Raw genomic sequence first — 22,293 nt, 5'->3', positions numbered from 1 at the left:
TGGCACCCTAGCTCCTTCAACAGATCGCGACGTATAAACGTTTGTTGACTACCCGTGTCAAGAAGCAGCCGAATTCGCTTCTTGCCTGCAGGTCCTTCTGCCCAAACCGAGACTGTCTGAAGGCGTGCCATTCCAGATTTTACATGCACGTTCGAGGGTGATGAAGACATGAGAGTCTGTGAGACGACGTCGTCCAACACTTCGCGCGGTGCCCCCATGTCTGCAGTCGCGGGGAGAGTGGTCGAACAATGCTGAGCCTCCGGACGTCTTTGAATGTCACACAATATGGAAAGGTGATGTCCGTGGCACTTCGCACAAGACAACCCAGCCGCAGATCGGCAAACCCGTGAAAAATGTCCGGATTTGCCGCACCTGAAACATCTTCCCGCTCTAGACAAACGATGGCGCATATCGGCTGCCGGTAAAACCGCCATGCAGGACTGCAGCGGATGGTCCGGAGAGTGACACAAGGGACAGGGTGATGAACGTGCGTCAGCAGTCCGCTTCGGAGGTGCGGCGTTTGCAGCGGCTAGGGCAGCGGCAGTAGGAAGCCGAACCGGCTCGTTAGGACTGTTGCTGCGAGCAGCCGACGCTGGCGAAACTGCCCTAGTGAGCAACACCTGTTCCCGAGTCTCCACCTGCACCTGAAGAAATGATATCAGCGCCTGAAGATCCTCGGCGGCCTTGTTTATCCCAGTGCTTTCATTGTTGCCTTGGGGTTGAGGTACTGCGGCTGTATCCCTTCTCCGTTGATGAAAAAGGACACAGAGGTTTTCGGGCAAGCATCGTGTGATGACGCGGTACAAGCTAACCGCATATTTGTCCTTAGTTACCCCCGAAGAATCCAAAGCTGCAATTCGAATGGTCACATCGTCATGAAAACGTCGGAGCTGGGGAATGTTCTGGGAATTCGACGATGGGACGAAGAGCAAGCAAATGGTCGATGTGCTCCGCCGTAAGGAGTTCCGGTCTACCGTACCTGTGTGTGAGCAGAGTGACCGCAGAGTCGTAGTTGTCGCCGCTGATCCTGATGCTTTCGATGGATCGCTTCGCGTCGTCAGTGAGGTAGGAGACCAAGTACTTAAACTTCTCGACCGGAGCCAGTGATTGGTTGGAGTGGATGGTGGCATCAAAATGCTGCCAGAATTGTTGCCATTCCTGTAATTTTCCCGAAAACTTGGGTATCTGAAGCTTAGGGAGAGCGACGGACTTTTGCCCCGCAGGACGCTGTTGATCCAAAGGTGCAACATTTTGCTGCTGGCGAAGCCTACGACGTGCCCTTGTGATCATTCCCTCGAGACCTTCCTCGTACTGGAGCGCACTGTCAAGTTCCGCTCCCAGCTGATCTTCGGGGGTTTCCTGAGCGATGCTGCTATCGAGGTCGTAGAGCGATTGCCGTTTTGCCACCAAATAGTCCAACGCAGCTTCAACCTCTTCGACGGACGAGTCCTGCTGCCCCAGCAGGTCGGAGAGCCGTGTTATGATGCGCGTCAAGTGTGCACGTAGTCCACCTCTTGTACGCTTCAAGCGTTCCATGGCAAGTCACGACGAGATGACCTTCGAAGGGAAAGCGAAGGAACAGGCGGCCTACGTTCCCGGGTTTCGGCATCAGAAATGTGTGAAGGAAGAACGAGGCGCCCGCTCTGCTTCTGGGACCCAGAACCAGACGGAGTCCAGCGCTGCTGGCTCCGTCGCAGCACGGCCCATTCGGCCAAATTCGCCCGAATGGGCCGAAAATCTGTCCAAAAATGTACTGGCACTTGACTGAGAGTCTTCAGCGCGGAAACGTGACGGTAGAGACGTGTAGCTAAGAGGCAGGCGAGGAGCTCGAGACGAGGCAACGACACCTGTTTTAACGGTGCCAGACGAGCCCGTGCTATGAGCAAATGGACCAGAAGAGAGCCGTTGGGAAAAAGACTCCGCAAGTGTATGGCAGTGCCATAGGCTTTCGGACTGGCATCTGCGAAACAGTGCACATCGACGGGTGAGTTATCTTCAGGGAGAGCGCAGCGCGGGAGTCTGAGCAGGTTCAATTCTCCCAGGCTGACCTTCCACTTCTCCCAGATTACGTTGTCTGATTCGTTGCATCCCACTCAAGCAGCAAGCAACTCCCAAGCAACTCCCAAGCAGCAAGCCTATTCCTGTTATTGGCACAAGCAGGGAACCCTAGTTCTGGTTTAATCATTAGCGGGACGACGTAGCGACCGTCACATTGGCGTACATGGCTTGTAAAGTAGCCGGCCGCAAAGTCATCGTCGGGATCAACACGCTTCTTACCTCCAGAACATGGAATGGTGGCTGGATTACTTCACTTAGGTTTCCCACACTGGTGACCCGGACAAGGAACTGCCGCCGTCAGCCTCAACATGCTTAGTGACGCAGGGGCCAGCACCGCACCTGGCCAGCACCCTACCACGATGAACTACGTCGCTGTCCGTTTGCCCCAGAACAGAAGAAGAACCCCAGCATATGTTTCATCCAAGCTGAGACGCAATTTCAGCTCTCCGGCATTTCCTCAGAGCTCACCCGGCACACTGTTGCAGCGCTACCGCAGGAAATTGCTATTGAGGTTGCCGACGTGCTCCAAGCCCCGCCGTACGAGAATCCGTTCACCAACCTGAAGACTGCCATCCTAGATCGTACCACTCTCACTGAGCGTAAGCGGCTACAGCAATTGCCCAACGCGGAGGAGCTCGGTGACCGCCGACCGTCCCAGCTGCTACGGTCCATGGAGTCTTTGCTCGGCGATCGTGCCCCGACATTCGACGCCCATTTGCTGCGGGAGCTGTTTTTGCAACGCCTTCCCCCGCAAGCCCAGATGATTCTGGCCGCAGCGTCAAGTCTTCCCATTCACGATCTTGCTCAGCAAGCCGACAAAATCATGGAAGTGGTCGGCCCAGGCGTCGCGTCACTCTCCCAGCCCTCATCCGACCCTTTGGAATCCCGCTGCGATGCTGACCGTTCTCGCCACGATCCCGTGCACGCGCGCCTTGAATCCTTGTCAGCCGACATTTCCCACCTCCGCGAGTGCATCGACGCTCTTTCTGCTGATCGTACAACCCGCCGTCAACATTCCCCGCACCGCCGCCGCTTCCGAGGACGGACCTCTCGCACACGCCGCCGCTCGTCTTCTCCGCGCTCCGAAGATTACTCAGTTCCTTGGTGTTGGTACCACCATCGTTTCGGAGCTTGTGCGGAGAAGTGCGCACGGCCTTGCGGCTGGTCGGGAAACCCGGCAGGGGAGCACTGACGGCGACCAGCAGTCTCCCGGCATCTTCCATCAGTCGCCTGTTCTACGTTACTGACCGTGTGACCAAGATGCGTTTCTTCGTCGATACCGGTGCCGAGGTCAGTGTGCTGCCTGCTTCCCCATCTGATAGGCGCCGCCCGGTCCTGTTTCATCTCACCGCAGTCAACAGCACCACCATTCCAGTCTTCCGACAGCAGATCCTCCGCCTCAATCTAGGACTGCGCCGAAGCTTCTCTTGGCTGTTCTTAGTTGCCGGCGTCGGTCAAGCGATTCTGGGTGCAGATTTCTTGCAACACTTCGATCTCACGGTCAACGTTCTACACAAGAGACTTCTCGACTTGACAACAAACCTTTCCGTCTTTGTCAAGAGCGCCCCGTCGTCTTCCGTCGTGGCCTCCACTTCTACCCTTCCTGCCATGACGTCGCCTTATGCCTCCATCCTGAGGGAGTTCCCTTCCCTCACTCAGCCGCCGAATTGGTCAAGGCCTGTAGCTCATGATGTGGTCCATCATATCTGCACCACTGGACCACCCGTATTCGCACGACCACGACGGCTAGCGCCCGAAAAACTCAAAATCGCACGCATCGAGTTTGAGCACATGCTCGTCATCGGTGTCGCACGGCCCTCTTCGAGTGATTGGTCATCTCCATTGCACATGGTGCCAAAGAAAACCGGATATTGGCGCCCATGTGGCGATTATCGGGCACTTAACATCGCCACAGTTCCCGACCGCTACCCTCTACCACGCTTGCAGGATTTTACGGTCAACCTGCACGGCGCCACACTGTTCAGCAAAATCAACTTAATGAAGGCCTATCATCAAATTCCCGTCGCACCCGAAGACGTCAAAAAGACAGCGATTACCACCCCATTCGGCCTTTTTGAATTCCAAAGGATGCCTTTCGTAGTGACGCCACACTGGCTCACCATTTTGAATTCCAAAGGATGCCTTTCGGATTACGCAACGCGGCGCAGACGTTTCAGCGATTTATCCATTCAGTCACAAGAGGCCTTCCTTTCGTCTTTGCTTACATTGACGACATTCTTGTCGCAAGCTCGACCCCCGAGGAGCACGCAGACCATCTCCGTCAACTCTTCACTCGCCTGGACGCCCATGGCATTGTCATAAACATTCAGAAGTGCGAGTTTGGTGTTGAGTCAACTGAATTCCTCGGCCACCTGGTCTCTTGCACCGGAATCGCCCCTCTAGCCAACAAGGTTGCCGCCATTAACAGTTATCCCCAGCCCCAATCCATCCGGCAGCTGCGCAGGTTTCTCGGCCTGGTGAACTTCTACCGGCGATTCATTCCGCATTGTGCCACCATCCTCCGTCCCCTGGAATCGGTCCTCAGCCAGCGGGAGACCCGCGCCAACCCTCTTCCTTGAAACGCAGAGGCGCAGGCTGCATTTTCCCAAATCAAGACCGCCCTTTCTGCGCAGACGCTCCTTTTCCATCCCAAACATGGCGCTCCAACTACCCTTATGGTAGACGCGTCTGTCGAAGCGGTTGGAGCAGCTCTGCAACAGGAGCTCAGCGGTGTCTGGCACCCAATCTCCTTCTTCAGCAAGGTTCTCAAGCCCACTGAGCAGAAATACAGCACATTCGGACGGGAGCTGTTAGTCGCCTATCTTGCAGTCCGGCACTTTCGACACTTCCTGGAAGGCCGCAACTTCACTATCTTGACGGATCACAAACCGCTCATCTACGCTTTCCGGTCGGCCAGTAGCCGTTATTCTCCCCGCGAGATTCGGCATCTATCTTTCCTAGCAGAGTTCTGCACAGATATACAGTACGTGCCCGGTTGCAAGAACGGCCCCGCAGATGCCCTCAGCCGCATCGCTCCCCTGTCTGCTCCGTCAACATCCATTTCTCCCGAAGCTCTAGCTGTCGCACAGAATGCAGACGAAGAACTTCCTCTGCTCCGCACCAACCATTCAACCTCTCTCCAGTTCGAAGATTTTCCTCTGCCAGGCACGGGTTTAAGCCTCTGCTGCGACGCTTCTACCGGCCGTTCTAGACCGTTCGTCCCATCAGAGCTCCGCCGCGCAGTTTTTGCCGCCCTTCACAACCTCTCTCATCCTGGCGCCAGAGCGTCTTAGAAGCTCATAGCGGAACGTTATGTCTGACCTTCAATTGACCTTCAATATATATATATATATAGATTAGAAGCTTAGGAGGGCGGTTGACCACGAGAATGAAATAAGCAGGAAAAATCAGAAGACGACAAAGAGCTTACAGGAAAACACAAAGGGGAGTTTATTAACACATATAGGGATAGGGGTCGACGTTTCGGCAGTCAGCGCTGCCTTCGACGGGACTGGGGTTTGGTGACAAGAACAAGCTTTATATATGGGAGAGGGTTATGTACAAGGGAAAGAGAGCAGCGCATGCGCTTTTGTCATGACTAACATAGGTTGGTGACTAAGTGAAAGGGGAATGACCGGGTCTGTGCAGCAGGACCTTGAGGAAATACCCGTGAGCCTGAAAAAGAGACAAAAGAGTGTATGTATTGTGCTGGATTAGGAATGCAGGTTGCGAATAGTAGAAAGGATTCCTGGATCTTCGTTTATCTGACACTGGAATTTATGAATGAGATAAGACTCGCGCTGTTCCCTGAGCCGCTGGGAAAGAAAGTCTGACTGCAGGATGAAAATAGATATATTGGTGATTGAGTGTCCTGGTTTACTGAAATGGCGCGACACTGGCAGATTAGGTTTCTTCGCGACGTCAGATTTGTGGTTATTGAATCGCGTTCTAAATGAAGTAGCTGTCTGTCCGATATATTGGGCGTTGCATTCATTACATTGAAGAAGATAGACAACATTGGAAGAATTACAGTTAAAGTCGCCATTAATGTTGACCCGATAATTAGAATTGGTACTATCTGCAGAGTTAGCGGCTTGCATTGATTTACAAATTTGGCATCTAGTTGCATTACAAGGGTGGCAACCAATGTTATTTTCTGGAAGTTTGTTAATTTTGGCATTTACTAGTCTGTCTTGGATGTTCCGCGCCCGGCGATAACTTACGCGCGGTGGCTGTGAGAATATTTCCTTCATCCGATCAGATTGTGAAAGAATTGTGTAGTGGCGGTTGAGTATCCGGCTAATGTTAGGAACGCTGCCATTGAATGTGACAGTGAGATTTACTGCAGAATTTCCATTGGCTCGAGGAGATCTTTGGAGCAATTGTTGGCGATCTGTGGATCTTGCTCTGGCTATAGCGTCTTTAACAAGTTTGTCCGGGTATTCACGATCAATGAAGGTTTGTTCTAGTCGTTGGAGATGGTTGTCTAGTTCGGCATCGTTAGTGCATATTCTGCGGTAGCGCAATGCCTGACTATAAGGTATGGCTAACTTAGTATGCCTTGGATGGCAACTGCGGAACGATAAGTATTGCTGAGCATCTGTAGGCTTCCGGTATAAGTTGGTTGAGATGCCGCCGTTTTGTAACTTGACTTCCACATCCAAGAAGGTAACAGTGGAGGCGGAGTAGTGGGAGGTAAATTGAATGTTAGGGTGAATTTGGTTGAACCGGTTGATGAACGTGAGAAGGTCACTTTCAGAATGAGGCCATATGATAAAAATATCATCTAAAAATCTCTTGTACACAAGTGGTTTCAACACGGAACATTCGAGAAATGTTTCCTCCAGGGATGCCATGAAGATATTTGCATAGTTGGGGGCCATTCTCGTGCCCATAGCTGTCCCGTTAACTTGCAGATAGTGCTTGTTATCAAATTCAAAGTTATTGGAGGTCAAAATCAGTGTTAGCAGTTCGGTGAGGACAGCAGTATCATACGGCTGGTCATGTTGATTTTTGTATGCTGAAACGGCCGCTGCTATACCATCTGCGTGGGGAATATTAGTGTAAAGGGACGTGACGTCTAACGTTGCCAAGAGACAGCTTGAGGGAACGGTTACTTGCGATACAGTTTGAAGGAAATGGTTGGTATCTTTGACGTAGGAAGGTAATTTAGGGGGGATAGATTTGAGAACGTGATCGACGAAGGACGATATATTTTCTGTAGCGGTACCGTTACTGGACACAATTGGTCTTCCGGGATTGCCTGGTTTATGTATCTTAGGGAGCATGTAAAATCGGCCTGGTTTAGGGTCTTTAGGAAGTAAGTATTCATAGAGCGCATCGCCAATTTTCTTAGTGGTCTTTAACCGTTTTAGTGTTTTACATATATCTGCGGCAATTTCATTAGTGGGGTCGGATTCGAGAGGTTTGTAAAAGTCTGCACAATTAAGTTGACGGAGTCCTTCCGCCACGTAAGCTTGCTTATCCATTACGACTATGGCACCTCCTTTATCAGCCTGTTTGATGATGATACCTTCGTTGCTTTCTAGCGCGGACAAGCTTTGCTGTTCTGCTTTCGTAAGATTGTGCCGGAATTTCCGATTGTTTGAGCTTGCATAAGTACTGAGAATATCTTTCTGAACAGCTTTGATATACATATCAAGACTTTTATCTCGGTTCGGGTTGGGAGTAAAATCGGATTTTATACGGAAAGGATTTAGGTTTGATTGCGGTTTGTCGTAGAAGTATTCCGTAAGGCGTAGTCGCCGCGCAAAGTTGTCAAGATCCAGATGTAGCTGATATTCATCGATTTTACTGTTATTGGGACAAAACGGTAATCCCTTCTCCAGTAGAGAGATTTCCGCGGGTGTAAGGTCACGGGAAGAAAGGTTAACTACGCTACATTTGGTTAGTGTGGGGATGTCGGGAGCAAACTGGCTGTTGCTGTCTAACGGGGTATCTGGACGTAGTTGTGAAGTATTGCTACGGGCTTCGGAATTAGGGGGTGCCGAATCTGTGGAAGTATTATGAGTTGGAGGGCAATCGATTTTGTCTCTAAATAATTTCTTTTGCTTTTGGAGCTTCAGGTGGATGTTTTTCTTTTGGAGGAATTTGTCTAACTCTGATCTATGAGAATGTGACAACGGGGTAGTGCTGTTAATGGCATCGGCGTCTTCGGATAGAGACTGGATAGTATCTTGGCAGTGAGAAATTAGAATTTTAGTTAGGTCTAAAGATGCTTTGTTAAGAATGGACAGCCATTGCACATTGCGTTCATGGTTCAAGGGGAAGGTTGATGTTTTGTGGATTTCTAGCCCACGCGGAATACTGTCGTTTTCATGATAAGTAGCCAAAGTATCACGATGGGAGGTGTAGCGTGCAACTTTATCCGCGATTTTTCTGAGTTTAAAGAACGTCTCAGTGCTACTGCTGACAATTTGTGGAGAGTGAATTGGTACTGACTCACCGGCTAGTCAATCCTGCTGCTTGGCTCGTGACGATTTCTCGGCACGTGTGGTTCTTTGTGTCCATGCTGCAGCCTCCTGGAGTGTCGGCCATACGGGGTCCGGCGTTCCAGTGCTTGCTGTACGTGTGGGTAGGCGACGGAGCAGCCGGGGTACCAGGGACCGCAGTCGGTGGGCGATCTGGGTGACTCCTTCGAAACTGGGGTGGAGGCCGTCAGCTGCAAGGACTCTGGTTGGGGGCTGTCGGTGGAAACCATGGTCCAGGAAATACAGGTCACGGGCACCTCGGCACAGGGTCATCAGTCGTTGGTTGAACGCAAATGCCCGGGGATTGCACTGGAATTCGCGTCGCCTGTCAAGATAAGGACGACGGCGGTTGTAGGATCTGGGTAAGATGAGGGTACATACCACAAGTTCGATGTTTCCCCGAGAGCGAATGTGGTCGATGAGTTGCACATAGCGACGGATGGCCATGTCGGGATCGGTGTCCGGCATGTCATTCGTCCCACAGTGCAACACCATGACACGAACACTTGCGGGCAGCTGGTCCACCTCTTCTTTGAAGAGGTGCACGGAAGACGCCTTTCACATCCAACCTCCTCCACAGCTGCGGAACTCTATGCCATCCTTTTCTTTCTACAACACATCGCTGATTTTCCACCCCGGGAATGGGCAGTCTTTACAGACTCCAAATCTGCACTTCAAGCAATTGAAACTTCCGGCATACGAGGCCCATCCGCACCCCTAGTCACCGACGTGTTAATGGCTTACCACACTATCCACGCCGCAGGCCACAGGCTCGTTCTCCAGTGGGTTCCAGCCCATTGTGGTGTCGTGGGGAACGAGCAGGCCGACAGCGCCGCAGAAGCAGCACTCTCGTCTCGGAACCGGACCCGTATTGTTCTGCTCAGAGGAGACCGCCGTTCAATTCTGCGACGTCTAGTGACACCCCTGGCTTCCCGCCAACGGACAACCGACATTCTTCCCCCCTCTATGTTGAACAGAGTTGATCCCATGCTCGCTTTCCGCATGCCACGAAACACATCTCGTCAGGATGCTGCATTAATCCACCGCATGCGCCTCGATGTGGCCTTTACAGCTCAGTGGCGTTACCGCTTGAGACAAATTGATTCTCCCACCTGTTGCCACTGTGGTGCTCTTGAGGATCTGGAGCACATTCTTCTTCATTGCCCTCACTACGAACCTTCCCGAATCACACTCTCCGAGTCTCTTCGTCAGCTGGACTCTCGCCCTTTCTCCCTACCGACATTGCTTGGTCCCTGGCCCAATCCAGCCCAGCAACGCTCTGCGCTCAAAGCTCTTCTGACATTTCTGGACACCATCGGACTTCGATCGTTATTGTAAAGGGGCTCGTTATTTTATTCCCCCCATTCCACCAAGCACTGGGGTAGAGTATCGCCTGTTGCGATGAAACTCCCCACTCTCCTAGGCCGAAAATAAAGTTGTTGTTGTTGTTCTTCTTTGAAGTCTGCGATTCGGCCTCCGCTCTTGGACACGAACATTGTCGGGGCAGTACGGGATCTGGGGTCGAAGTGGAAACGGAGATATTTAGTTTGTGAGTCACCAAGTACAGCTATAACAGGAGCATAAAAAGGGTACTTCCTGATGGGCATCTTCGGTCCTCCTCTGTCGGTGGTCATCGTAGAAATAGATTAGAAGCTTAGGAGGGCGGTTGACCACGAGAATGAAATAAGCAGGGAAAATCAGAAGACGACAAAGAGCTTACAGGAAAACACAAAGGGGAGTTTATTAACACATATAGGGATAGGGGTCGACGTTTCGGCAGTCAGCGCTGCCTTCGACGGGACTGGGGTTTGGTGACAAGAACAAGAACTTATGACAAGAACTTATCTCATTCATAAATTCCAGTGTCAGATAAACGAAGATCCAGGAATCCTTTCTACTATTCGCAACCTGCATTCCTAATCCAGCACAATACATACACTCTTTTGCCTCTTTTTCAGGCTCACGGGTATTTCCTCAAGGTCCTGCTGCACAGACCCGGTCATTCCCCTTTCACTTAGTCACCAACCTATGTTAGTCATGACAAAAGCGCATGCGCTGCTCTCTTTCCCTTGTACATAACCCTCTCCCATATATAAAGCTTGTTCTTGTCACCAAACCCCAGTCCCGTCGAAGGCAGCGCTGACTGCCGAAACGTCGACCCCTATCCCTATATGTGTTAATAAACTCCCCTTTGTGTTTTCCTGTAAGCTCTTTGTCGTCTTCTGATTTTTCCTGCTTATTTCATTCTCGTGGTCAACCGCCCTCCTAAGCTTCTAATCTATTTCTACGATGACCACCGACAGAGGAGGACCGAAGATGCCCATCAGGAAGTACCCTTTTTATGCTCCTGTTATAGCTGTACTTGGTGACTCACAAACTAAATATCTCCGTTTCCACTTCGACCCCAGATCCCGTACTGCCCCGACAATGTTCGTGTCCAAGAGCGGAGGCCGAATCGCAGACTTCAAAGAAGAGGTGGACCAGCTGCCCGCAAGTGTTCGTGTCGTGGTGTTGCACTGTGGGACGAATGACATGCCGGACACCGATCCCGACATGGCCATCCGTCGCTATGTGCAACTCATCGACCACATTCGCTCTCGGGGAAACATCGAACTTGTGGTATGTACCCTCATCTTACCCAGATCCTACAACCGCCGTCGTCCTTATCTTGACAGGCGACGCGAATTCCAGTGCAATCCCCGGGCATTTGCGTTCAACCAACGACTGATGACCCTGTGCCGAGGTGCCCGTGACCTGTATTTCCTGGACCATGGTTTCCACCGACAGCCCCCAACCAGAGTCCTTGCAGCTGACGGCCTCCACCCCAGTTTCGAAGGAGTCACCCAGATCGCCCACCGACTGCGGTCCCTGGTACCCCGGCTGCTCCGTCGCCTACCCACACGTACAGCAAGCACTGGAACGCCGGACCCCGTATGGCCGACACTCCAGGAGGCTGCAGCATGGACACAAAGAACCACACGTGCCGAGAAATCGTCACGAGCCAAGCAGCAGGATTGACTAGCCGGTGAGTCAGTACCAATTCACTCTCCACAAATTGTCAGCAGTAGCACTGAGACGTTCTTTAAACTCAGAAAAATCGCGGATAAAGTTGCACGCTACACCTCCCATCGTGATACTTTGGCTACTTATCATGAAAACGACAGTATTCCGCGTGGGCTAGAAATCCACAAAACATCAACCTTCCCCTTGAACCATGAACGCAATGTGCAATGGCTGTCCATTCTTAACAAAGCATCTTTAGACCTAACTAAAATTCTAATTTCTCACTGCCAAGATACTATCCAGTCTCTATCCGAAGACGCCGATGCCATTAACAGCACTACCCCGTTGTCACATTCTCATAGATCAGAGTTAGACAAATTCCTCCAAAAGAAAAACATCCACCTGAAGCTCCAAAAGCAAAAGAAATTATTTAGAGACAAAATCGATTGCCCTCCAACTCATAATACTTCCACAGATTCGGCACCCCCTAATTCCGAAGCCCGTAGCAATACTTCACAACTACGTCCAGATACCCCGTTAGACAGCAACAGCCAGTTTGCTCCCGACATCCCCACACTAACCAAATGTAGCGTAGTTAACCTTTCTTCCCGTGACCTTACACCCGCGGAAATCTCTCTACTGGAGAAGGGATTACCGTTTTGTCCCAATAACAGTAAAATCGATGAATATCAGCTACATCTGGATCTTGACAACTTTGCGCGGCGACTACGCCTTACGGAATACTTCTACGACAAACCGCAATCAAACCTAAATCCTTTCCGTATAAAATCCGATTTTACTCCCAACCCGAACCGAGATAAAAGTCTTGATATGTATATCAAAGCTGTTCAGAAAGATATTCTCAGTACTTATGCAAGCTCAAACAATCGGAAATTCCGGCACAATCTTACGAAAGCAGAACAGCAAAGCTTGTCCGCGCTAGAAAGCAACGAAGGTATCATCATCAAACAGGCTGATAAAGGAGGTGCCATAGTCGTAATGGATAAGCAAGCTTACGTGGCGGAAGGACTCCGTCAACTTAATTGTGCAGACTTTTACAAACCTCTCGAATCCGACCCCACTAATGAAATTGCCGCAGATATATGTAAAACACTAAAACGGTTAAAGACCACTAAGAAAATTGGCGATGCGCTCTATGAATACTTACTTCCTAAAGACCCTAAACCAGGCCGATTTTACATGCTCCCTAAGATACATAAACCAGGCAATCCCGGAAGACCAATTGTGTCCAGTAACGGTACCGCTACAGAAAATATATCGTCCTTCGTCGATCACGTTCTCAAATCTATCCCCCCTAAATTACCTTCCTACGTCAAAGATACCAACCATTTCCTTCAAACTGTATCGCAAGTAACCGTTCCCTCAAGCTGTCTCTTGGCAACGTTAGACGTCACGTCCCTTTACACTAATATTCCCCACGCAGATGGTATAGCAGCGGCCGTTTCAGCATACAAAAATCAACATGACCAGCCGTATGATACTGCTGTCCTCACCGAACTGCTAACACTGATTTTGACCTCCAATAACTTTGAATTTGATAACAAGCACTATCTGCAAGTTAACGGGACAGCTATGGGCACGAGAATGGCCCCCAACTATGCAAATATCTTCATGGCATCCCTGGAGGAAACATTTCTCGAATGTTCCGTGTTGAAACCACTTGTGTACAAGAGATTTTTAGATGATATTTTTATCATATGGCCTCATTCTGAAAGTGACCTTCTCACGTTCATCAACCGGTTCAACCAAATTCACCCTAACATTCAATTTACCTCCCACTACTCCGCCTCCACTGTTACCTTCTTGGATGTGGAAGTCAAGTTACAAAACGGCGGCATCTCAACCAACTTATACCGGAAGCCTACAGATGCTCAGCAATACTTATCGTTCCGCAGTTGCCATCCAAGGCATACTAAGTTAGCCATACCTTATAGTCAGGCATTGCGCTACCGCAGAATATGCACTAACGATGCCGAACTAGACAACCATCTCCAACGACTAGAACAAACCTTCATTGATCGTGAATACCCGGACAAACTTGTTAAAGACGCTATAGCCAGAGCAAGATCCACAGATCGCCAACAATTGCTCCAAAGATCTCCTCGAGCCAATGGAAATTCTGCAGTAAATCTCACTGTCACATTCAATGGCAGCGTTCCTAACATTAGCCGGATACTCAACCGCCACTACACAATTCTTTCACAATCTGATCGGATGAAGGAAATATTCTCACAGCCACCGCGCGTAAGTTATCGCCGGGCGCGGAACATCCAAGACAGACTAGTAAATGCCAAAATTAACAAACTTCCAGAAAATAACATTGGTTGCCACCCTTGTAATGCAACTAGATGCCAAATTTGTAAATCAATGCAAGCCGCTAACTCTGCAGATAGTACCAATTCTAATTATCGGGTCAACATTAATGGCGACTTTAACTGTAATTCTTCCAATGTTGTCTATCTTCTTCAATGTAATGAATGCAACGCCCAATATATCGGACAGACAGCTACTTCATTTAGAACGCGATTCAATAACCACAAATCTGACGTCGCGAAGAAACCTAATCTGCCAGTGTCGCGCCATTTCAGTAAACCAGGACACTCAATCACCAATATATCTATTTTCATCCTGCAGTCAGGCTTTCTTTCCCAGCGGCTCAGGGAACAGCGCGAGTCTTATCTCATTCATAAATTCCAGTGTCAGATAAACGAAGATCCAGGAATCCTTTCTACTATTCGCAACCTGCATTCCTAATCCAGCACAATACATACACTCTTTTGTCTCTTTTTCAGGCTCACGGGTATTTCCTCAAGGTCCTGCTGCACAGACCCGGTCATTCCCCTTTCACTTAGTCACCAACCTATGTTAGTCATGACAAAAGCGCATGCGCTGCTCTCTTTCCCTTGTACATAACCCTCTCCCATATATAAAGCTTGTTCTTGTCACCAAACCCCAGTCCCGTCGAAGGCAGCGCTGACTGCCGAAACGTCGACCCCTATCCCTATATGTGTTAATAAACTCCCCTTTGTGTTTTCCTGTAAGCTCTTTGTCGTCTTCTGATTTTTCCTGCTTATATATATATATATATATAGAGAGAGAGAGAGAGAGAGAGAAGACAAAATGCCACACTTGTATTATTAACCGAAAATGCTTGAATGGAATTGATGTTATACAAAGGGTTCCTAGAACACCATGTTAAACTCATTTTATCCACTGATTGAGCGGCCTAAGAGCGCTGCTAGCGTGACATTATACAATAACAACGAATACACTGATGATGATAAATGGGGAAATTTGCCACCTGGGTTTGTGGCCCACAACCGGCAGCCTTAATGCCGTCATTATAGATTATAAAGATTGAAGTTGAAAAGCATAATATACATGTGCCCTATGACTTGCGAAGTGCCCGCTTGGTGTGCCCTCCCCCCCCCCCCATTATTACTTGTGTCATATTACTTGTGTCATACTACCCTCACTCGTTCTGAGACCTTTGTCCTACATTTTGCAATTGATTCGTTCGCCGTATGTGCATCTGTTTGCATTTTCGTCGCTCGTAGGCGTCCTGGGGTGGCCCCGACTCTGTCGCGACTCATATTCCCGTCTTTTTCTGTTACCTCATCACCGCCATCATCAGGTTATATTAAAATGAGTGTAACATAGTTACAAATGAAACCTATTGACATTTAACACGGTTAAGGATATAATGTCATGATTGTTCAGTATATGGTCCCATGTTGAAGTGTAAATTAGGAAACCCCAACCGGAGTTTGAGACTTCATAAATGAAAATGCACTACTTGATACTGCCTTCTGCTATGAGGTACACTAGAAGTCAAGAGTCTTCTGCTTCAATACGTGATCTGTTCCTGGTGCTAACACCTTTCACTGGAAATGGGACTGCCAAGTACTTGGTTGACATTCAGATCACAAGATGGTTCTTGAGATGCGCCATATAAAATTTAAGCATGACAGACCTAAAATTCAGATATTCCACGATATTCCTTGGGCAGATCCTTGTACAAATTTTAACTGGATCTGTAGCATCTCGAGAAATGTTAACATGGCCTGGAATTTTTTCAAGGCCACTGTACACATGTCCACAAGAAAGTTCGTGTCCAAGAAGCCTTACAGGGGGAGGGGGGTAATATGTTTATTAAGAAAAAAAGAAGGAAAGGCTAGCCATACAAAGAGCCGGCTTGCTATTCCAAAAAAATGGGAAAAACGAAAAAGAGAAGGAAGGAAAGATAAAGGAAAAAACGGAGAAAACGAAAAAGACAAAGTTTACACTCAAAGACCATGGCTGACACGCGAAGCTTAGCATCTTAAACGTCGCATAAACAAAATTAGACGGCTATGGAAACTAACCCTGGTTTCAGGTTTGACGAAGGCACTGAAGGAGGAAATGAGGAAATTAAGTGAGACTAAAAAGAAATATTATAGCTACGTCTTTGTTGCGTACTCCCAGCAAATTTGGCATATGACTACTCAAAGTATCGAGCAAAAGAGGAACAAAATGACGCACAGCAGAGAACAGATTATATAGAAGATGTGGGAAACTCCTAATAGATCTATCACCGTTGTCGCACAACTTAAACTCCCGAATTATTATTAGTATGACATTACTTTAAAGCAGACATGTACACTCAAAGATACTCAAAAATGTATTTAAGATAAGATAATAAATAATAACGTTAGAATGGTAATCAAGATAGAGTATAAATACATGAAAATTAATGTAATTAAGACTGTAATTAAGATAGCGTACAAAATACTTCAAAAAGTATTTGAAATACAATTAAGATACTATTTATCCTTGAACACAAAAAGTCACCGGTCACTGGTAAATGCGGCAGGCCGCCGCTACGTGACATGAATCACCTAAAACCCACGCACTACGCTAACCGCCGCTGTGTGATAGGAGTCATCTAAACACAAGTCCCAAAAAGATGACAAAGAGATACCACATCACTGCACTAAGTATATGTGACGCAGAACAAAGCAAACTTCTAACAGGTCCCTGCTCGGCGAGGTCAGAATTCGGCATCATTATGTCAGGGCACACGTAATAGAACCCTGACTGGCCAAGGATTAGTATACACGGGGCAAGATCTCTAAATGGGAACTTCCAAGAAGGGCCAATGTCCGGGTCAAGTCCAAGGGACTCAGGAAATTTCCACTAAACAAGCAAGATAATGGAAAGACGAGACACAGAAAGTCTGAGAGGGAGATCCAAAATATGTAATTAGAGTATTGAGTAGAAAATACCATAAAATGTACTTTAAATAGAGTACAAATACACAAAACAAAAAGTATTGAGTAGAGTACCAAAATACCGCAAATTGTATTTAAAATACAGTATTTTAAATAAAATACTCCAAATACGTACAAGTCTGCTTTAAAGCAGCACTTGTATCTCTATTTCTTATTACGCCACTGTGGGAGGTAAATATGAAGAAATCTTCTGCGGGTAGATTGGCAAAGGAAAAAAGTGGATATACTTCCATAAAGTATCGGGACTGATTACTTCAGGACGCGATATTGTGGTCTTCTGGGCAAGACAATATTCCGAATGATTTTCTTAGAAGGTACGCCGAGTAAGCTGCGCAATTCCTCAAAATTATTTTCCAGATATCGCTGGACGAAGGGACTGTCCCGAACGAATGGAAATGCGCTCGTATAAAACCGATACGAAAGGCAGGAGTCCCGACTTTGGTTTCGAATTTTCTCTTCTTTCCAGCATTCGTGAATTGCCAAAGCACATCTTTTCCAAACAATTAACATCATGACCAAGTACCAGCATTCCTTGTAGCATATCTTTCGTGGGGGCTACTCCGCTGTCATGGCCCCGTTTGATTTGATCCACGACTTTGCATTTGCTTTATATAATAACCTACAAATTGAAATATTGGTTCTGCATCTCTCCAAGGCATTTGACCGTGTACGTACCCTATAGAAAGCTGACACATAATACCAAGATCATGGATTGGCTTCGGGACTGATTCCTTGTCTGATCGAACCCCATACACCTGGGGTATACGACAGGAGTCAGTCTTGAGACTTTTGCTGTTTCTTGTCTATATGCACGATATGTTACGTAACATTAATTGTAAAGCATGTTTATTCGCTGATGACTGCGTAACATATCGCGCGATATATTCCGAAAAACATAGGGATGTCTGAACGTGCGTCCTCAATATGCCGATCGTTCGGGTGGCAATCATAAGGCCGAAACTCATAAGGCGGAATTATCAGAAGGCCGAAAATCAAAAGGCCGAAAAATCAAAACACCGAACAATCACAAGGCCGAAAACCAGAAGACCGAAAAATCAAAACACCGAACAATCAGTAGGCCGAAAATAGGCCCCTTGATGGACCAATAAATAAGAATAATAATAATTCAGAAAACCGAACTATCAGAAGGCCGAAAAGTCAGAAAACCGAATTATCGAAAGGCCGAAATATAAGGAACCCAGGATACGAAAACTTTTATTCCAGCTGCGATAAAAAATTAGCTCTACAAATTAAGTAGGATAGACTTGCTGTGAATTAATACAGCAAAGAAATTATTTCACCGAACTTCGCGTTAATAACGTACTTTCGATCACTTAGGGGAAAACAAAAAAAGGAAAAGTAGGCATATGAAGCATTGTGTTATTGTATGTGTTTATTTTACACAATGGCAATAAGTTAAAATGAAAAATTACGAGCTATGCGATGATATTTCCCATTCTCATCCCATTTTCAACAACGGCTTCAACCTCAGTCATTCCTAAAACCACTTCCCTATCATCAGCTCTGACTCAAACCCGCACCTAATTGTTCGGCCTTTCGATAAGTAGGGTGAGTAGTCGAGTGAATGACCTGGGACAACTGATGACTATTCTGGAACAAATCATATACTGTGCTCCTGTGTCAGGGGACAAGCGTGGTCATTATACAGTTCTTGAAATAGAACGGTACAGAAAGTTGCAGGCGAAGCAAAAATAAAAAATTCCTACAGATCTTGTCATAGATATCCTATGTAGGGGTAAATTCACGATGGTCATTAACTGGGTTTAAGTTATTTCTGCATAGCAAACGATTCAGACGGTTGCTTGTTCAGATCACGTTCAGGTCATCAAATGTAGAGAAACACCATCTCCTCTACAATCCATTCAGTGGGTGATACAAATCATTCACTGGTATTTACCCACGAGTCACTTTCTTTTTGTAGTAAACATGCTGTAATTTTTTTTTTTCTCCAGCCAGTCTATTTCTGAGCACCAAATGCTACGCATTTCAATTATTCGATTTCTGATACAAGAGCCAGGAAACTTTTTTAGAATCTTATGACAAGAACAGTCCCATTCAGGGTCTTCTGTCTCTTTGGCCTTTCCATTTTCGGCCTTCTGACAGTTCGGCGTTATGATTTTCGGCCTCTTGGCTTTCGGCCTTTGATAGTTCGGCGTTATGATTTTTCGGCCTTTTGGCATTCGGCCTTCTGATAGTTCGGCGTTATGATTTTCGGCCTTCTGATAGGCTTCCCGGTCGTTCTCTCTCTCTTTTTCTTTCTTTTTGTTCTGTGTGCTTTGCTTATGGCTCACCTTGCTCGCCTTATATTACGCACCTTTGCAAAGCAGTTTAGAACACATCAACGAGTGGTGTTACAAATTGCAAATCAATTTGAACACCGACAAAACTGTGTCTATGCTGTTATATGTAGAACAATGGCTTTGCCAACATCATAGTATACTTGCACGGGAGCTTAGTACAAATATCTTGGGGTCGCCGTCCCGTCCGATTTTAGATGGAATTTTCGCGTGCGCTTAATAGGCATCACAGTCAAGAGAAAGCCTCTTCTATCTCCGAAGAACACTTCATTATGCTACTGCTTAGGTCAGACTACCGGTATATAGAACACTCGTGTTACCGATCGTCACGTTCGCGAAGGTAACTTTGCTGCGTCTCTTTTGCGGGCTTATTTCGAATTGTCGCCACTATACGAGTGTATTATGTGTATATATTATATAATTAATGTACGTTCCCTACTCCTTCCCAGGTTCCTTCTGGGACCAGTATTCTGAAATAAATGTATAAATCGTTATATTTTCGTGTCGTCCCCTTTGTCTTCCGGATTCCTTCCCTCTACTGACTGCTCATATGCAGACTGTAATCAGCAATTCTATCGCTTCCGTTGGTTAGCTGCAGTTAACGTATATCTCACCCTTATAGCCCACCACCGACTTAAACATTTCTATCACAATCCCCCGTCACCGGACCTCGCAACCTGGAAGGTAAAGGTCGCTCAGATGAAGGGAACGATGAGCACATATCACGAATATCACTACCCAAAGGCAGAACCGGCTGCTCGAACACGTCTTTATCGTTATCAAAGTACACGTGTCCCAGACCCGAGGGCTGATAGGGACGCGCCGACGAATGTCAGCACTGATATCTGGGTGTGCCATTCGTTTGCTCCTGCAGGTGACACTCAAGGGGCATTTTGCATGCAGAGCAAAGAAAAGCCACGCTTATGGGTTAACGGCAGGTGTGTAATCACGTGACGAGTAGCACTGAAATGAGCCGCGAGAGGCGATTAGATCGCATAGCGCCGAGATACGCTTGGCGCCATCTCTCGGCAGGAACATCGGCGGGTACATATGACAACCGCCGAACGGCTCACCAGTCCTTCTAGCCCACCATAGCTTATGTCTCGCTCCGAAAGGGCCCGTATGGTCATGTGGTACTTCGTCGATTCGGAGCGAATACCTTTGAGTGCAAACCCTGACTCGGCTTGCGCAAACCAAAGGCGGACATTATTGGGCCAGAAGTCCGGTAGTCTGCCGGGCGCGGAGATGGCGCTATGGCAGAAGCGGAGGCGTCGCCGTGATCCGAGGCAGGCGTTGTGACGTAGCACTCGGGTCCATGTCCGGTGCTGTAGAGCTAGGAGTAGTGGCATTCTGTTCGGGTCACCAACTTGAAGGGACGAGCCAGTAAGGGGGAGAGAACGTCTTTACTGGTCCTTCCTTCCTTGCTCTGCCTGAGTGACCTTTCCTTTTTACCTGCCTCTTTTATTTAGCAATAAACATATCCCCCCCTTCCTTTGCACCGCGTTGACCTTGATGCTGGTGACAACCGTCTTATCACAAATAAACAAAACAACTGTCTTTATCACAAAGGCCAAAACAAATGAAAGCGGGGAGGGGACACTTTCTCGTATAGACTTAGATTTCGCGCGCACTTCTCTGCGAAAATCAAGCGGGCGGGACTAAAGCGTAATTTTTACTAATTTTTTTCGTCTGTTTCTCTTGCGATACTGTGCAGAGTCTTTGTTGGGTCTGCGGTGATGGAGGACATCATATTTCTGTAAAAAAAGTCAGGTTCGCTTGGCAATTTTCAAAGTTCAATTGAAAAAAATAAATTTCCCGTAATTAAGAATTGTCCAAAGCCTTCTGTATTCTGGTCTTTAGCATTGCACGATCTCGAAAACCTTCAGTAAAACGTTCCTTCCATCTGCCAACGTCCTTGACTCTTGCGAGTGAACATGTACGCGTCCTTACATATGTGGCTTCCCAGCTAATAGTTCGTATGAACCCACAAAAACATGGTAGTTAGTTAATAACTTAGTAAAATAAAAATAAAAACATGGTATTTCTGTAACCATGTCAATTGTTTTAGGAAAACCGTGCTAGGGAACCTGTGTGACTAACGCCATTTATCCGTAGGAGAGCTTGGAATGCATTTTCGTTCCTTGATTTCTTGAATGGCACTCCAAAATTCGCCAAGTCCGCATAACGTTTTGTGCCATATTGCATTTACGATCTATTAGAAAATCCAATCATTCCTCGCTAAACGGTATTAGATTAAAGATAAGAATAATAATAATCAACAAGAAGCAAGAAGAGAAACGAGAACCCCGGATTCGCGATGCTTCTGGTGATAAAACAGCAAGGTTATACAACATAACGGAATCAGGAAGGGGCCGGGTGGCTGTTTTCAAAATTACGGTTGTTACGTGCCGAAATATCATGAAGCCGAACTATCACAAGGCCGAAAGAAAAGCATTATCGTAAACTCAAAAAGGTCGAAACCGGAGAGAGAGTTCTGGGGCCGGATTCATAAACAGTTCGCACGACAAAAATTGTCGCAAGTCCGTCGTAAGACAACGTTGCGATAAAGTGCGGATTCACGAAGCGCGGGCGTCGTAAGATCGTCATAAGTTACGGCGAAATCCTAAGATAGCCCCCGAGCTGTCGTAAGTCAATCAACAGCAAACATGGCTGCCTACTTTGGCCGGTGTGGATTTCGAACAGTTGGAACCGCGACGAGGTTTGCGACGTGAGAGGGCTTGTTGGAAACGTGTGACCTTGTTTGACGTCTCCGAGAGCCACTTGCTACGCTACCATAGGATGTCAAGTGCTGGGATTCGTATAGCCTGTGCGACGTACATGTTGGCTCCCTCCTTGAGGTGACCAACTGATCGGTGCCACTCTATTCGCGGGGACGTGCAGGTGATGGTTGCGTTTCGTTTTTATTCAAGTGGAAGCTTGCAGTTGGTGATTGGAGATTTGGCGGCCCTGAAACAAAGCAGTTGTTCCCGCATCGTCGTTGGTGTAACAAGTGCAGTGTGGACGCTCAAATGAAGTTCATTCGCACACCGAGTGAACTTCTAAAAAACACCCTGGGTAAATTATGTTTGGTCATGTCCAGGCAGTTGTCATGCAATGTAGCGTAAGCAAGGT

At 47.6% G+C, this 22,293-nt stretch overlaps 2 protein-coding genes and 1 long non-coding RNA gene across 4 annotated transcripts; 2 read left to right on the top strand and 1 right to left on the bottom strand.

Annotated features, from left to right (window-relative positions):
* Window positions 1-3,318: 3,318 nt before the first annotated feature.
* LOC135395737 (uncharacterized) lies at window positions 3,319-4,380 on the top strand. The gene has a single exon (XM_064626831.1). It carries the CDS (start codon window positions 3,319-3,321, stop codon window positions 4,378-4,380), a length of 1,062 nt encoding a protein of 353 aa, XP_064482901.1.
* Window positions 4,381-5,490: 1,110 nt separating this feature from the next.
* Window positions 5,491-9,021, bottom strand: LOC135395539 (uncharacterized). Its single transcript, XR_010423153.1, has 3 exons — window positions 8,931-9,021; window positions 8,525-8,858; window positions 5,491-5,733 (listed from the first exon to the last, which is right to left on the bottom strand). It is a non-coding gene; the product is annotated as an uncharacterized LOC135395539 (long non-coding RNA).
* Window positions 9,022-10,600: 1,579 nt separating this feature from the next.
* LOC135395538 (uncharacterized) lies at window positions 10,601-14,608 on the top strand. Of its 2 annotated transcripts, none has more exons than XR_010423152.1 (3): window positions 10,601-11,168; window positions 11,225-11,574; window positions 14,366-14,608. XR_010423152.1 is itself a non-coding variant. In XM_064626691.1 (3 exons), the coding sequence occupies exons 1-2, from the start codon at window positions 10,839-10,841 to the stop codon at window positions 11,565-11,567; spliced, it is 657 nt and encodes a 218-aa protein (XP_064482761.1). In that variant the 5' UTR covers window positions 10,601-10,838; the 3' UTR covers window positions 11,568-11,574; window positions 14,366-14,608. The 2 variants fall into 2 exon arrangements, 1 of the variants encoding a protein (XP_064482761.1); XM_064626691.1 differs by having other exon boundaries at window positions 11,241-11,574.
* Window positions 14,609-22,293: the final 7,685 nt, after the last annotated feature.

The sequence above is a fragment of the Ornithodoros turicata genome, chromosome 5 (genome assembly GCF_037126465.1).
Source record: "Ornithodoros turicata isolate Travis chromosome 5, ASM3712646v1, whole genome shotgun sequence".
Lineage (NCBI taxonomy): Eukaryota > Metazoa > Arthropoda > Arachnida > Ixodida > Argasidae > Ornithodoros > Ornithodoros turicata.
This window is presented reverse-complemented; position numbering and strand designations above follow the sequence as displayed.

What these genes read in the sequence shown, in the direction of transcription:
- LOC135395737 (XM_064626831.1), top strand. Translation starts at nt 3,319, where the DNA reads ATGCGTTTCTTCGTCGATACCGGTGCCGAGGTCAGTGTGCTGCCTGCT.
- LOC135395538 (XM_064626691.1), top strand. Translation starts at nt 10,839, where the DNA reads ATGACCACCGACAGAGGAGGACCGAAGATGCCCATCAGGAAGTACCCT. An exon ending in GGGGAAACATCGAACTTGTG is followed by an intron (nt 11,169 to 11,240) that starts GTATGTACCCTC and finishes CGCGAATTCCAG; the next exon opens with TGCAATCCCCGGGCATTTGC.